General features: G+C 57.3%; 1 protein-coding gene across 1 annotated transcript; it reads right to left on the bottom strand.

Moving 5' to 3' along the window:
- Positions 1-6,396: 6,396 nt before the first annotated feature.
- On the bottom strand, positions 6,397-14,399 carry NES (nestin). Its single transcript, XM_054563455.1, has 4 exons — positions 13,488-14,399; positions 12,300-12,424; positions 10,410-10,483; positions 6,397-10,184 (listed from the first exon to the last, which is right to left on the bottom strand). The coding sequence occupies exons 1-4, from the start codon at positions 14,268-14,270 to the stop codon at positions 6,397-6,399; spliced, it is 4,770 nt and encodes a 1,589-aa protein (XP_054419430.1). The 5' UTR covers positions 14,271-14,399.
- Positions 14,400-14,838: the final 439 nt, after the last annotated feature.

Raw genomic sequence — 14,838 nt, 5'->3', positions numbered from 1 at the left:
CGGAGTCCAGCCCTGGCCCAGGGAAAGAGAGAGAGAGAGAGAATGAATGAGGCCTGTCTCGGCCTGGGGAGGAGGAGCTGGCCCCTCACGGAGTGTCGGTCCGTCTCTCTGGGAAGCTGGGGTTGGGTGCCCCTGTATCTGCCTCTGCCCCTGGGACATGGCACAGACCTGCTGAGCCCCTGGATATGTGGTTAAACCCTGAGCCTTTCTCGCATGTCTAAAATGGGGTCCCCCCAGGGTTTCCTGTTCCCTGGGAATGAGGAATGAGAGGGAGGTCAGAGAGTGTAGGGGTGTAAATGGAAGAGGGAGGTCCAGCCTGGGTGAAGGTCAGGGGCTTGGGCATTGCAGAGGAGCCTGAGAGCCTGGTGGGATGGGCCTTCCGAGGTCCTCTACTGCCAGGGTCCCCAGCTTCCCCCAGGCTGCTCCGACCCACACCCCACCTCCGATTCCTCCCCTACTCCCTACCTCCCCACCCCCAATCCTGTGCACTGCCCCGACTTCACTGGGGCCTTTTGTCTGTGGGCCTGCTCCACCGCAGGGAGAAAAAGGGCCCTATTGTCCTGCCTGCCTGCTGTGACACAGCAGCTCCCAAAGACTTCCCAAAGGGCTCTGCCAGTCAGACACCTGTGGGAGGGGGCCCTTCCATGGGGGCTGCATTCAGAGCCCGCTCTCCTACTCCTCAGACTAGAGGTCCTTTCTGTGCTCTAACTTCCACCTTGCCTACTGCAAAGCAATCTCCTTCCTCCTGTGAAGAGAGAACTGAAAGATTCAGGGCAGAGCACAAGGAAGGGGCTGGGAAGGAGAGGAGAAAAAGAAAAGAGGGAGAAAAGAAGGCTGTGAGGAAAGTCCTGCCCCCGCCCCGCAGGGACTCAACTCTACTTAATCATCTGGCCGGTGGGTCTGTGTTCCCTGGGTTTATCTCCTGGTGGTTCTTTCTTAGTCTTTCGATAGCTTGTTAATAGAGGGATGGATATTGACTGTTTTGGACTGGAGCACTTAAGGGGAGCAGCCCACAGACACCTGACTCATGTTCTATCGTCCAAGTGGCATCTAGGGACTCTTAGTATCATTGACAAGGGATGTCTCTCTGTGCCTCAGTTTCCCCATCAAGGTGAGTTGAAGTTCTCTCTGACATATAACTTCCTGGAAAATAAAATGAATGGGGGGAAAAAGGGGGAACCCAGGAGACACCAGGCGATTCAGGAGCTGGAAGAGACGGGGGAGGAGGGAGAAAAGTAGGTGGAAGACAGAGGAGAGGTGAAATGAGGGGATGGGGAAGCAGAGTGAGTGGAGAGTGTGGCTGCCCAGGAGGAGTGTCCTCCTTAACAGGTAGGATGGAGGCCCAGACGACCCAGGAGGGGCCCTGAGCCAGCCAGGCATCTCCCCACGGCCGCTGAAGTCTCCCAGCCACCTTTCCTGGGACCCTGAGGCTCCGGCTTTTTGCCAGCTGAGTCCACAGCTGCTGCGAAGTGGTTCCTAGACAGTGGCCCCCTGGCTTCTGCCTCCGTTTATTTCTGGAGTCACAGCTGAGTCAGGAGGTGGGGAAAGTGAATGGGGCTGAAGGGAGGGAGTTGGAAGCTGGGAGGGGCGAAGACTATAGGGGGAAGAGGGCTCTAGGACCTGGGACTCTGGGACCTGGGGTCCACCCCATTCAGGCAAGAGGGGCTAGTGCTACTGCACGAAGGTCAGGTGTTAGGTGACAGGAGGGACATCCACATTGGAGAGACCAAAAAATGGCCTTGGGGAAGGAGTGCGGAGCAGGAGGCAGAGTCTACTGCTTCTGAGACACTAGCGAAAAGACAAGACTGATCTTGGTGTTGGGGTACTAGATTAGATAGAGGGTGGGCAGAACCAGAGAGGTGTACGTGGGGTTTCCGAACACGGAGAGGAAACAGGGGACTGTGCTTTCCTCTGCTCTCCATTGCAGACTCCGAGGGACCCTCGCCTGAGGCCATTCTGCCTCTTCCTGCCCTGAGCCCACCCGTCCCTTCCCCAACTGAGTGACTCCAGAGTCTCCTCCTAAGCTTTCTAAGGTGGGTCTGTGGACTCAGGAACAGATGCCTGGGCCCTTCTTTTATTCACAAGGAGCCTTTCCTTTTCCCACCTACTATGCAGGTCAATCCTGCTGCAGGGGCCCTCCTAGGGCAGCCTACCCTGTGGGCTGGGGGCGGGGCCCAGTTAGGACACAGGAGCCTGTCCCAAGCCTAGGGTCCTCTTGGGTTTCCTGAGCTCGGCTGGCTTGGTCTGCATCCCTCCCCTCTCTGTGGGCAGCCTCAGAGGCACATTCCAGTTGGAATTAAATCGCATTCCTCCTTCTCCGCCTGTCAAGGGTAGCAATGCTGACAGCAGCTGTGACACCACAGGGTCAAGTGGCAGCAGCTGGTTCCCCAAGTTGGGGCTGGGAAGGGGGAGCGGAGGGGAGCCGAGGGACCAGGGCCTTTGGAAGCAGTAAATGAGTCTTTGCCCTCAAGAGGCCAGAGCAAGGGGGGCAGACTCCGTAGCAGAAGGGAAAAGGTGAGCCCAGAGGGTGTCAGGGCTGTGCGGGGCCTCAGAGGGTACGCCAGTCATGCAGGTGGGAAAACCAGGGTCCCAGCGCTATCTTCCCAGAGGACCCTCGAAGGACACCCTCTCCCCAGCACCCTCGACTGGGCTCCCAGAGCAGACATGAAGGCCCAGGGGCCCTTTAAGAGGCCCCGCTCTGAACTCCCTTGGCTGGAGCCCAAAGCCTCAGCCTTTGATTTCCTCTGAGACTCTGGCAGCCACAGGGGCAGCAGGGACAGCATCAGGCTGGGCTGAATGGAGAGCTCAGCCCTGACCTCACCCTCCATGGCCCTCGGCCTGCACAGCCTTATAAGGAAGTGCCCTAAACACAGGAGGAAGCCACCTGGGAGGGGCCACCCTACCCCCCCACCCCCACCCCACTCAGAGGCTATATTTACCCAGAAGAGACCTCAGAATAACCTCCCACTTGTCCTGCTGGTGTGGGGAGAGTGCTGTCTCCTCATTCCCTCCTCTGGAGGGGACTCCACCCTCCGAAGTGCTTCCTGTTGTCAGACTTTATCATATTCATTCCTTCATTCATTCATTTATCCAATCCAAGTTTACTGAGCACTCTTGGGCCCTCGGCCACTGGGCTGGACAAAGGCCTTGCTTTCTGGATCTTTCTACAATGACAGGACCTTCTCAGGTGCCACAGTCCCCTGGTCCTCCTATTCTCTGGCCTCTCCTCCAGCCCCTGCCAAGCGTCTCCTCTCTGCCAGGAGTTCTCTGGGGGCTCCATCTGGGTGACCTCTAGACCAACAGCCCTCCAATTCTTGTCTTCAACCTGGTCCTCGCTCCTGAGCTTCATGTGTCACCCTCCTCCGGCGCAGCCCCTCTGGGAGCTCACAATTTCCTGCTGGGTTCTCTGGCTCAGAGATGAGTCCATTGTCTCCCAGCTGCCCAGGATAAAACCCTGGGAGCCCCTGCTGCCATATTCCCCCGTCTCCCACCGTGGGTCACAAGTCCTGAGACCCTGCTGCCCTTCCGTGCCTCCTCTCCATGGCGCCGCCACCGCTGCCACCGCCGCCACCGCCGCCCCTGCCCTGACCGTTGCAGGTGTCTCCCGGAAGCACCCCTGCTTACTCCAGGCAGTGCTTACAGTGGTCAGAAGGTTTTATTTTAAATGCAAACTTAGTCATGTCACCTCAGAGGCTCCTCATATCCCTCAGGAAGAAGTCTGTATTTTCTGGCTGCCTTGGCCACTGACCTCGACTCTCTCTCTAGTCTCACTATCAAACTTCTTCTCCCTCTTCTCCACCCTCTGGCCACACAAGCCATCTTTTTGTTCCTCAAATGTGCAAGCTCCCTCCTCTTGCCTCAGAAGTGCGCACATGGTGTTCCCTCAGACCAGAATCCTGCCCCCCAACCGCCAGCTCCTGCTCATCCACTTGGTTCTCAGCGCAGCCGCCCCTGTGTCCCTGGCCACCTCCTCTGGTCCTCCTCCAGCCCACCACAGGCGAGGTCCTCTGCTCTTTGCTCCCCTTACCTCCTGTACTTCTCTGCTTTCAAATAGGACTTCACTCGAAGCCCTTGTTCAATTAGAAGATAAAGCTTCCTGAGCGAGGAACCCTTGACTCCCAGTGCCTGCATAGTGCATAGCACATAGTAGATGTTTAGTAAATATTTGTTGAAAAATGACAGTCACTCCTGTTCTCACCACCAGGAATGTCCCTGTTCCTGTCAAGCCTGTATTTCTCTTGCTGTATAAACGGATGACCATTTCCAGAAAAAACAAACCTTCGCCTACCCCCTTTAAGAAAGTCTTCACTTTTGCTAACTTACATCCCTCCTCATTGGGGACTGTTAGTAGAATCAGCTGGTTTGGGTAACTGTGGGTGACCAGGGACCCTGGTGTGTGGGGCAGGCTGGTCACCAGGCACAAGGAAGGACTGCTTGGCTGGGCCTCTATCCTTGTCCCTTGCCCAGGAAGGGGTGCCCGAGCGCCTGGGGAGATCACGCGCAGGGCTCCTGTGTCCCATCAGAGGGTCAGGGAGTGGGCCTCACTTGTCTGGATGCCAGTGTGCTGGCCCCCAGCCTCGCAGCCTGGCGGGTCCCACAGGGCCTGTGAGTGGCGGGTACAGGAAGGAGCCTGGAGGCTTGGGCTGCCAGAAGGGTGGGGAGAGAGAGCCTCCTGGACTCTGAGGGCAGCGGTGTGTGTCGTGTAAGGGCCTGAATGCCCAGGACAAAGACTCCTAGATGGAGGAGGAGAAAGGCACGGGCAGAGAGGCAGACAGTGTGACTCTGTCAGGGACCCCCTGTCCATCCCTCCCGTGGCTAGAGGATATGAGTTGGGGCCAGATCGGCTGAGACGTCCTCTCATCTTTCCCAGGACCTCAGCCTGCTCCCAGACTTGAGCTTGTCTGCAAATGTGGAACATTTATTTGGCAGCCCCTATCCCACCCCCACCAAGGATATTTAGAGGTATCGCCAGATCTTCCTTCCTTACTGAGCTGAGCTGGGGAGAGGTTTCTATTTGGGTATCATGATTTCAAGGCCTTCAGGCCCCACCTAACCCAGGAACCTCTGGTCCCTCCCTGCCCCGGGAAGGGGTTGGGACGGAGAGAAGCTGTGGCTGCGTGTCCCCACCCTACGCCTGCCCCGGTTATCAACAGAGCCCCTCGCTCTCGTCTGGCCCCTGCGCCTTCAGCCTCTCCTCGGCCTCACTCCCCTTTTCTGGCTTCCCTGTCTCCTGCTTCAGCATGTGAGGAGAGAACTACTGAAGGTCAAAGCTGAAGCCCTCCAGCTTCTCCTAGCCCTTCCTCCGGCTTTCCCTGTCCTGGGAGGCCCCCCCAAGTCACCAAGCCCAGTGTCCCCCATTGTGTGGCTGAGACCGAGATTCAGAGAGGTTAAATGCTGACCTGAGGCCACAGAGCCAGGCTAAGGCAGAACAGGCCTGCCTCCCCCGCCCCCCGCCCCCCGCCCCCTGCCCGACCCAAGCCAGGCCATGCAGACATCACAGGCCAGACAACTGTTTGGGTTTAGGGGCAAAGGGGCTTATTATGCTGGCGGCACTGAGGGGCGGGGGGGGGGGGGAGGACAGGCAAGAGTGGGGGTGGCACAAGCCCTACTCCCTTTAATCAGCCCTGTGGCAGAGCTGATGATGGCCTGCATGCTCAGGCACTGAGGCCGCCTGGCTCGGCACCCCCAGCCTGCCCCGGGGTCCCAGAACTGCCGCCTGCAGCCTTAGTCTGTCTGCTTTGTCTCCCCCATGAGGCCTACCAGGGCATCTGCTCCTCAGGAAGCAGCCCCTCCCCAACACCAGCATCTCCCAATTCTCCCCTGGGGACCCACTGAACTGGGAAAGAAAGAGTCCAGACTTTGTAGGTGGAGGCATTACTTTATTATATTTAGGCAAAAATGAGTCAGACAGAGCCCCACAGGGCAGGAGCACGGAGGGGGCAGGAGCACGGAGGGGTCAGGACACAGAAGCGCCCTCTCACGGGCCAGACATGCCATGAGGGTGGGGTGAGGAGGGGCAGGGGTGGTGAACCCCAATGCAAAGACCACCGCAGCCGCCCCTGTCCTTGGAGGCGGCACGGGACGCCAGGCCTTTTCCAGCTGAAGAAATGGGAGGGAAGGGGGTGCAAGGAGAGGGGCCCTAGTCCTGCAGGGATTCAGCTGGCTTAAACCTCATGGGACAGTGAAGGCATTATGGCCCCTTTGCAGGGTCTGAGAGGCTGTTTTTCACTCCTGGAGCCTCCATTTTTGGAATGGGTTCTTTTTCCACACTGTTTTACCTTGCCCAGCCAGGCCTCTCGGACAGAAACCACGTAAGTTAAGGTGCGGGCCCTGAGCAGAGATGGAGCTTGGGGACATGTCCCTGCCCAAGTCTGAAGTGCAGGAGGGGCACTGTCTCTAATCCTCCCCTGAGGACCAAGAATCCCCATCTCCTTCCCTCGGAGTGAACTTCAGGAGCTGGCCTGGGCCCAGAGGAAGAGGAGCCCCGGCCCAAGGGGTCTTCAGGGCGCCCCCCTCCTCCTCCAAAGGGCTGCCTTGGTCCCCCTCGAGGGCCCCCAGTTTCCCCTGCCCCCCTCCAGCAGACTGCTCCAACCGGCTCACCACCCCCCCGTTCACATGCTCCAGCTCTTTCTTCAAGCTGGGGCCCTGGCCATTGACACCAGGGGTGTCCTCTCTCCCACCGAGGGTCCCCAGAGGGCCACAAACTTGGTCCTCCCTCTCCGAGGGAGCAGCGTCAGACTCTTCCTCTGAGCCAGAGGGCTCAGTGCTGTCCTGGGACTCAGTCTCCAGGACAGTCGTGGGGTCATCAGCCGCTGCACCCCTCAAGCCATCATCCCAGGGGATGCTGACATTCACCGTCTCGGGCCCCAGGAGGTTCCCACTCTGGGGGCGACTCAGGGCAGGGAGGCCACCAACAGGGGACCCTGGCCTCCACTGCCCCACCCCTGGCTCTTTGCCCTCCTCTTCCTCTTCTCCTTCCTCCCCACTCTCTTCTTCATCTGCAAACCCATCAGACTCCCCATCCTGACCCCAGGCTGCAGGCTCCAGTAGCAGCTGGGACACCTGGCCCAGAGGTTCCATCAATTCCCTGGCCACCCCAGGAGGGATAGAACCCTCAGTTCCCACGTCCTCAAATTCTTCTGATAGGTCCGAGTCCTGGCCACACTCCTCACCCTCTTCTCCCCTCTCCTCCTCCTCTTCTTCCTCTGGGTGAGCCCCACAGCCCTCAGGGGTCAAGAGAGCAGGATCCCAGCCTTCTTTTCTGGTCTCCCCTTGAGGGGAGGGCCTCTGCTCTTCAGCTAGGTCCCACCTGGGTGAGGCAGGGCACCTGAGGTAGAGGGCCAGGGGAGTGGAGTCAGGAAGGGTCTCCCCCAGCTCATCAGCCTCACTCTCATCTCTGCTCTCCTCCCCCTCATCCTGGAGGCCCTCAGGGAGCCCCCCAGACCCCAACTCTTCTTTCTCACCCTCCACTTTTTCCAGGGCCTCAGCACTGCCCTCTAGCTCCCCGCTAGCCTCCTGGCTCCCTTCAGCTAGGGGCTGGGGCCCGGAGGCATCTTCGGGGACTGGGGTGAGCAAGCAGGGCTCAGTGGGACTTGGGCTGGAGGGCCCTGGGCTGGGGGGCCCTAGCACTGGTCCTGCATCCTTCTCAGCTTCCTCTGACCCCGGGAGCCTGGATTGAAGGGTATCACTTCCATCATGGGACAAGGTCTCAGCAGGAAACACCTCCATTGCTCCCCAGGGGGTCTCAGGCTCCAACTCCTTCCCAGCCCCATGAGACTCCAGAGGGTCTCTGCCCTTCCTGAGCAGTATGGGAAGCTCTGGCTCCAGAGCAGCTGCCTCCTCTAGGTCCTTTCCAGGCCCTTCTAAGCCCTGCACCCTCTTTGCCTCAAAGCCTTCTTCCCCCAGGGGTGGCTCCATCACCTCCTCTCTGGCCAGGTGGCCTGGGTCCTCCAACTCTACCATCTCCTGCTCCAGTCCTTGCTCAGCTTCTGAATCAGACTCACCCCCAGCTGTCTCCAACCCCAAGATGAGCTCTCGGGGAGCTTGGCCACCCCCCGGGGCCTTATCCGCATCTTCCAGCACTGGCTCTAGCACCTCTGACATTCCCCAGGGGGTTTGGAGGTCTGGGGCCCCGGTATGCTCTGGCTGCCCTTCAGGGTCCAGAAGGCCCTCAGCATCTCCCTCCCTGCTGGTGCCCTCAGCTGAAACCCTCTGCTCTTTGGGCTCAGGGCCCCCTGGGTGCCCCTCACCTGTGCTCCAGACTCCCCCTGTTGCAGTCAGCTGCAGTTCTCCCTCCTCTGCTGATTCCTCCTTTCCACCGATGCCACCCCGTTCCCTCAGGTCCAGCTCTGCCTCATCCTCGTTGCTTACTCCAGCCCTCCCGGAGGGCTTTTCCTGATCCAGTCTTTGGTCTCTCACCACCGTATCTTCCCACCTCTGCTGATTTGCAGACAGCAGCAGTTCCTGTCCCTCCTCTTCCAGAGACCTCAGTGACTCCTGATTCTCTCCCTTCTCCAGGGTCTCTTCTTCTTGCAGGTATCTTTGACTTTCTTTGTCTACCTCCTCTGGAGTTCTCAAATTTCCCAGAGGTCTCAGTGATTCTTGATTCTCCTTTTCTAAAGGCTTTGGTGACTCTTGATTCTCTTCCATAGATGCCAGTGGTTCTTGAATTTCCTTTTCTAGAGGCTTTGTTGTCTTCTGATTCATTTCTTCCAGAGACCACAATGGCTCTTGAGTTTCTGTAGACTTTAATATTTCCAGATCTTCTCCTGCACACTTTAGTGATTCTAGATTCTCTATTTCTAAACATCTCATTGCATCTACACTCTCTTCTTTTAGGGATATTAGTAATTCTTGATTCTCTTTTTCAAGAGGTCTAAATATCCCCTGGTCTTTTCCAAGAGACTTCAGTGGCTCTGGTTTCACCTTTTCCAGAGGTCTCAATGTCATTTGGTCTTTTTCTCCTAGAGACATCAGTGGCTGTTGAGTCTCTTTTTCTAGAGGTCTCATTGTCTCTTGGTCCTCTTGTTCTAGAGACCTCAGTGGTTCCTGGTTCTCTTTTTCTAGAGATTTCAAGGTCTCCTGGTTTTCTTCTTCTAGAGACTTCAGAGATGTAACTTTTTCAATAATTCCCAGTGCTTTCTGGTCCTCTTCTTCTAGAGACCTCAGTGGCTCTTGGATCTGTTTTTCTAGAGCTTTCAAGGACTCAAGGTTCTCCCCTTCTAGGGACCTGACTAGTTCTTGATTTTCCTTTCCTGAATATAAAAATGTCTCTGGATTATCTTCAAGAGATCTCATTAGTTCCTGATTCTCCTCTCCTAGAGATTGCAGTGTCTGTGGGTCCTCTTTTCCTATAGGCGTAAGTAGTCCTAGAGTCTCTTTTTCTAGCGTTCGCACTACCTCCATGTCCTTTTCTTCTAAGGACTTCAATAGCTCTTGATTTTCCTTCTCCAGAGATCTCAGTGTCTCGTGGCTGTGTTTTTCCAGAAACATCAGTGGCTCTTGAATCTCCTCTTCCAGAGACTTCAGAGTGTCTTTTTCCAAAAGACCCTGGGATTCCTGGATTCCCCTCATGTCCAGATCCCCTTCTTTTTGTTGTGTTTGCTGCTGCAAGCTGCTTACCACTTTGACTTCTACAGCTATTTCTTTCTCTGCCAGCTCCCACATTTGCCCTTCGCCTTTCTCCTGGAATCTGCTGGATAATCTAGTCTCACCGGGTTCTCCATCTTTAGCCTCTAAACTGAGGTGGTCAGGGATAAGGGGTGGAGCCAAAGAGGCATGATCCTCAGGAGACTGGTCTGTACTGGCCTCTTGCTGCCTTTCCCCAGATTTCTCTGGTCCTGGAAGGATGCTGGCAGTAATAGCTATATTGGCTTCAGCCTGTGTGGCCTGCGGAACTTGCTGCCTCCCAACCTGTGGCTGGAGCACAGAGAGAGGGGCATCCTGGGCTCTGATCTCACCATCTGTAGCAGGGCAGGGAGCCTGAGGTGTGGGTGGAATGGGGGTGCTGGCCAAGGTGGAGGTACGGGCTGGGAGGAATTCCTGGCTCTTCAGAAAGGCTGGAACAGGTGTCTCAAGGGTATTAGGTAAGGGTGAGGAAAGGGGAGTAGGGCTCAGGACAGAGAGTAAAGGTCCCAGACGCCGGCCCTCTGGAGTCCCAGGAAAATGCAGCTCCAGTTTAGGGTCTGGAAAGGCGGAAGAGAAGATACGGTGTCAGTGTGTGCTGGCAGGGGGCTGGGGCTACAGCAGCTGCCACGCCAGGCAAGAGTGTCCATGGACCCTGCCGGGGCTCTTGGGGGCCAAGGAGTCAAGTCTTAGACTGTTGCCTCTCAGAAGAGGAACCTCTCTGGGGTATGAAAAGGAAAGAAAGGTAGAGTTTTGGGAGAGGAAACCATGGCCCCAACTCTTACCCTGGAAGCTGAAGGAAGCCTTAGAACCACAGCCAGGTACCTGCAACCGGGAGTTCTCAGCCTCTAGGAGGGTCCTGGGGGGGGCGGGGAGGAAAAACTGGGTCAGTCCTCCGTCCATAGGCCTGTAGGCAAACCAGCCAGAAAAAGCCCTGGCATTGCTGGAATCCTCTTCATTTTATGACTATCACACAAATGCCACAGGTGGGTGGGGTTATACTTGGGGTTATACATGAAATCACATAATCACATCTCCAGATATCACACACATGGTCACACAACATCACACATATATTTGGGACACACAGATGAACTTACAGACACAAAAGCAGATTCCCACACAAGAGACACAGCGTACACACACACTCACATATTGCTTAGACCAGTCTCCTCCTCCCCCACCCCAGCCCAGTGACCTCATCCTCTGTGTGTGGGGCTCATTCTCATGCTAATTTCTGCCATTGTCCACACCACAGTCTGGAGGGTCTAAGGAGGGGGCTTTCCAGGGGAAGTGGGAATTCTCAGGCGGTTCCCATGGGATAGGCTCCCTCCTCCTCCTCCTCCTCCTCCTCCTCCTCCCCCAGGGCCCAGGAGCTTGTCTCACAAAAAAAAAAAAAAAAAAAAAAAAAAAAAAGAATTCAGCTCCCTCTCTCCAAATCCTTTTCATGCCTCAAAAACTCAAAGATTAAGCCTGCTCAGACCCTTCCCCTCAGTGGTGTGATTAGGGTCAAGCCCCTCATCTTGGGACCTCTAAGTACCCTGGATCACAAGTCTTTCAGAGCAGTGGGGGTCTTTGTGCTCATGCCCTTGCCTTGGTGCCCCATGGGGACTGAGGGGGAGGGGACCACAAGGGGGAGGGGAGACCAATGAATTCAACAGGTTGTGCTGAACATCAGCTCGACTCTTCTTTACAATCTCTGAGTCTGATTAGGGTTGTCTGCAGTCTCGTCTCCATCCGTCTCCATCCTTGCCCACGCAGCGTTCTGCCCTGTGAGCTCATGCAGCCGCTCCCTTCCTCATCCCTGGGTCCTCACTGACTTTCTTTCCTGGGCCCTGTTTCCCCTTCCCTCCAGAACCTGTCCTAGGACCCCTGCCTTTGTTTGCCTATGGGTTCTGGGAGCACTGTCCTCATAGCTTGTCTTGCCTTGGACCATATAGGGGGCTTGGTATATGAAGCCCTTCGTGGTAGCAACGCCGCTCCCTCAGGCAAAATCACTGACCCCTCAACCAACCAGGCGAGTTTCACAGAAAAGGCTGTGAGCTTGCCCAAGGCCACACAGCCAAAGAAGCAGCACCTCCTCAGTCTCTGCCCTTCCAGAGCTAATAGGAAATGTGGCTTGCAGAAGGGTTGGGTAGGATCAAGGGATTAGGGCTCGAGAGTAGTCAGGCCCCATGATATTCAGGAGGGAAGGGGCCTTGGATGGCACCCAGCCTGTCGTCCATCTTCCAGGCAAGGAAACTTGTCATTGCAAGCCAGTGTCATCGACCCACACCTGAAGTTCCTCCTTTCTGAAGTTGCCCAAGGACGTCACCCCCTTGGTGTGAGCACACACACAGAGAAAGGGCTTTTCACCCTTGGGGTGAGGGTCTGGATGCAGAGGCCCCACATGTGTCCAGCCCTCTCCCCTCAGGCTGTCCCACTCAGCAATACCACCTCTCCTTCGGGGATTTCCTGGGCACAGGATTCTCCTCTGGTCCTGAACCCACAGGGGATTAAGTGGGCTCTGGTGGGAAATATCCTGGTGTGAAAGGAATTAGCCTAGAGTCACAGAACCTAGAGGTGACAGAGCTGCCACCGCACCCATGGCTCTGTGCCCCTTCAGCTGAGGAGCCTCTGCCCTAACCTGTAATGTGTACATCTGTGTGCCTGGGAGGGTCAGGGTCAACTTGTACCTGTATGTGGCTACCTCCAGGCTGAGGGACATCTTGAGTCGTGACAGCTGCTGACGACCTTCCAGGACCTGGGCAATCTGACTCTGCAGGTCTTGTTTCTCTTGCTCCAGGGCCTCCACGGCCAGCTGCAGAGCAAGCCAGAGGCAGTCAGTAAGGAGCGGGGTCCTGCCTGCTCACTGACCTGCGTCCCCTTGGCTGCTGTAGCAGCACCTTCTTCTTCTGACTTCTCTGTGGAGCAGACTCCTGCCTCCCTGTCCACTCTCTGCCAAGAGAACCTCCTCTGGAGCCTCCAAGAGGAGCACAGGGGCCCCTCTCAGCCCTCTCCCTGGGCCTCCTCCTCTGAGGACGCCGATTAAATGGTTGCGCAGGCTGCTCAGAATTCAGATTCCACAGGAAGGGGGACCTGAGGGGCGGGGGAAGAGATGGGTTACAGAGAGGAGGAGAGGGGGGGAAAAGTAGAAGCAGAAGGAAAAACGATTAATCAAGAAGCCTGAAGCCTGCAGGACTGGAAGCCAAACTATCCTAGTCTCAATCACTGTCTTTTGCTCCTCACACCAGGCTCCCACCCCCTCCACTTCCTACGTGTTCTGGAATCTGTCCCTTGTGAGAAGAGGGTGGGGGAGTTGGCCATAGTGAGACCTCTGTCTGGCCCAGGCAGGGGGCTGTTTTCTCAGTTGCTGGTTACATCTGTGCAGTGTGAGGAGAAGCAGCTGTCCCAGGCTTGTGGAATGTGCTCAGCGAGTTGAGAAGCCATGACATGGGACAGGCGGAGATGGCCCCTCATACAGGGCCCCTCGCCCCCACCTGTCAGGGAGATGAGGGTGGTTAGGAACTCTGGAGACTCTGAGTAGCAGGACCATGAGGTGCAGCAGTGACGAGAAGGAAAGTCCTGGGCATCTTGCCAGTGACAGTAGAGCCTGGGGAGGGGCCCAGTGGCCATCAGAGTGGGAAGGTGTACACATGCCTTGGGCTTGTCTGCCCTTCCAGGCAGTGTGATTTGAGAGAGCTCTGAACGAGCGAGTTGAGAAAGTCCGGGCCTCTGACAGCAGCTCTGAGTTTTCTAAGAAATGGTTCCTGAATGAGCAGCCATCCTGTCCCCGCCTCCCACTCTCTTTTTCCCCAGAAGGTCTCTGAGCCCCGTAAGGACTTTTCAAAGCCTTGCCTTGCCGAGGCCCTCCACTTCCTCACCTGGAACTTCTCAGTGGCCCGCAGTCGCTCCTGCCAGCAGCCCTCCAACCTCTGCACCAGGGCTGCCCTGCGGTCTTGGAGGCCGCCGCGCTCAGCCTGGAGCTGCTGCAGCTCCAGGCGCCCCTTCCGGGCGCCCTGCACCACGCGACCCAACCGCTGGCGGGCCTGGCTCAGCGCCGTTTCCATGCGCGCCACACGCTCTTGGTAGCCGAGCACTGCTCCGCGCCACGCCTCGCCCAGCCGTCGTACGAGCTCCTCAACCTCGGGGCCCGGCGCTGGGGGCCCGCGGGGTGGGCTGGGGCGGCACGGGGGCCCAGCCACCGGCACGGTCAGGCTTGCTCGCTCCTCCTCGTGCGCCGCGCGCAGAGCCTCTAGCTCGCGCTCCAGCTCCGCCGCCCGGCTGCTCAGCCAGGCCTGGGCGCACTTCTCCGCCTCGACCGCACGCCGGCTGCGGGCCATCTCCTCTGCCATCCGCTCTCGGGCCAGACGCTGCTGCTGGCACCGGCCAGCCACGCTCTCCGCCTCTTCCTCCAGGCTATCGCGAGCCATCTCGGCGGCGTGCTTCTCCCGCCAGCGCTGGTCGACGAGGGCTCGCAGAGCTGCGAGCTCGTCGTCGGCACGGGCCCGCCAGGAGGCATCCCCGGACTGTGCCCGGAGACCCACAAGCTCCGTGCTGAGCAGCTCATAATGCTCCTCTAGCGCTTTGACTCGGGCCAGGTAGGCCTCCAGGCGTCGGTTGAGCTCCCACATCTGAAAAGATTCCTCCCCCAGGCAGCCCTCCATCCTGCTCGTCTGACCCACCGGAGATGGAGAGACGCGGAGAACCAGGAGAAGCCAGCGGCTCTCAAAGCTTTTAGGGTGAAAGGAAAAAGGAAACCGGAGACCGATGGGGACAATGACTGGACGAGGAGAAGAGCAGCCAGAGCGACTGAGAGTCCAGAGTGGGAGCGAGCCTATTCATACTCCCGCCAGTCTGGGGTGGGGGGTGGGGGAGACAGCGGGCGGGGGAGGCGGGACCTAAGCCTTAACCCCTTAGAGTTTAGAGGAACAGCTGCATCCTCTGTCCCTGCGACCCGATGAGCTGGATGGCGAGTGGAACGAAAGGAAAAGCCATGCCTGGAGAATCTGATCCGATGATGGTGACTTTCTAAGGGAGAAAGCTGAGAGGAAGGGTCATAACCCCTGATAAAAGAAGTTCATGCACAGAACTGAGCCTGTGGAGGGGGTGCCAGGGCATTGAGGCCTGGGAGAGACTTTGCGTCTCAGTTATTCAGCACACTCAAGAAAGGTATTACTGAATCTCTGTAAGACTCAGTTTCTTCATCCATAAAATGGGAACAATGGTGGAACT

The sequence above is a fragment of the Pteronotus mesoamericanus genome, unplaced genomic scaffold (genome assembly GCF_021234165.1).
Source record: "Pteronotus mesoamericanus isolate MK-2021 breed Mesoamerican mustached bat unplaced genomic scaffold, CSHL_Meso_final scaffold_705, whole genome shotgun sequence".
NCBI lineage: Eukaryota > Metazoa > Chordata > Mammalia > Chiroptera > Mormoopidae > Pteronotus > Pteronotus mesoamericanus.
Note: the sequence above shows the minus strand (reverse complement) of the source record. Positions and strands in the feature narration are given on the sequence as shown.

What these genes read in the sequence shown, in the direction of transcription:
- NES (XM_054563455.1), bottom strand. Translation starts at nt 14,270, where the DNA reads ATGGAGGGCTGCCTGGGGGAGGAATCTTTTCAGATGTGGGAGCTCAAC. An exon ending in GGGCCACTGAGAAGTTCCAG is followed by an intron (nt 12,425 to 13,487) that starts GTGAGGAAGTGG and finishes CTTGCTCTGCAG; the next exon opens with CTGGCCGTGGAGGCCCTGGA. An exon ending in GGCTTCCTTCAGCTTCCAGG is followed by an intron (nt 10,185 to 10,409) that starts GTAAGAGTTGGG and finishes CCGCCTTTCCAG; the next exon opens with ACCCTAAACTGGAGCTGCAT.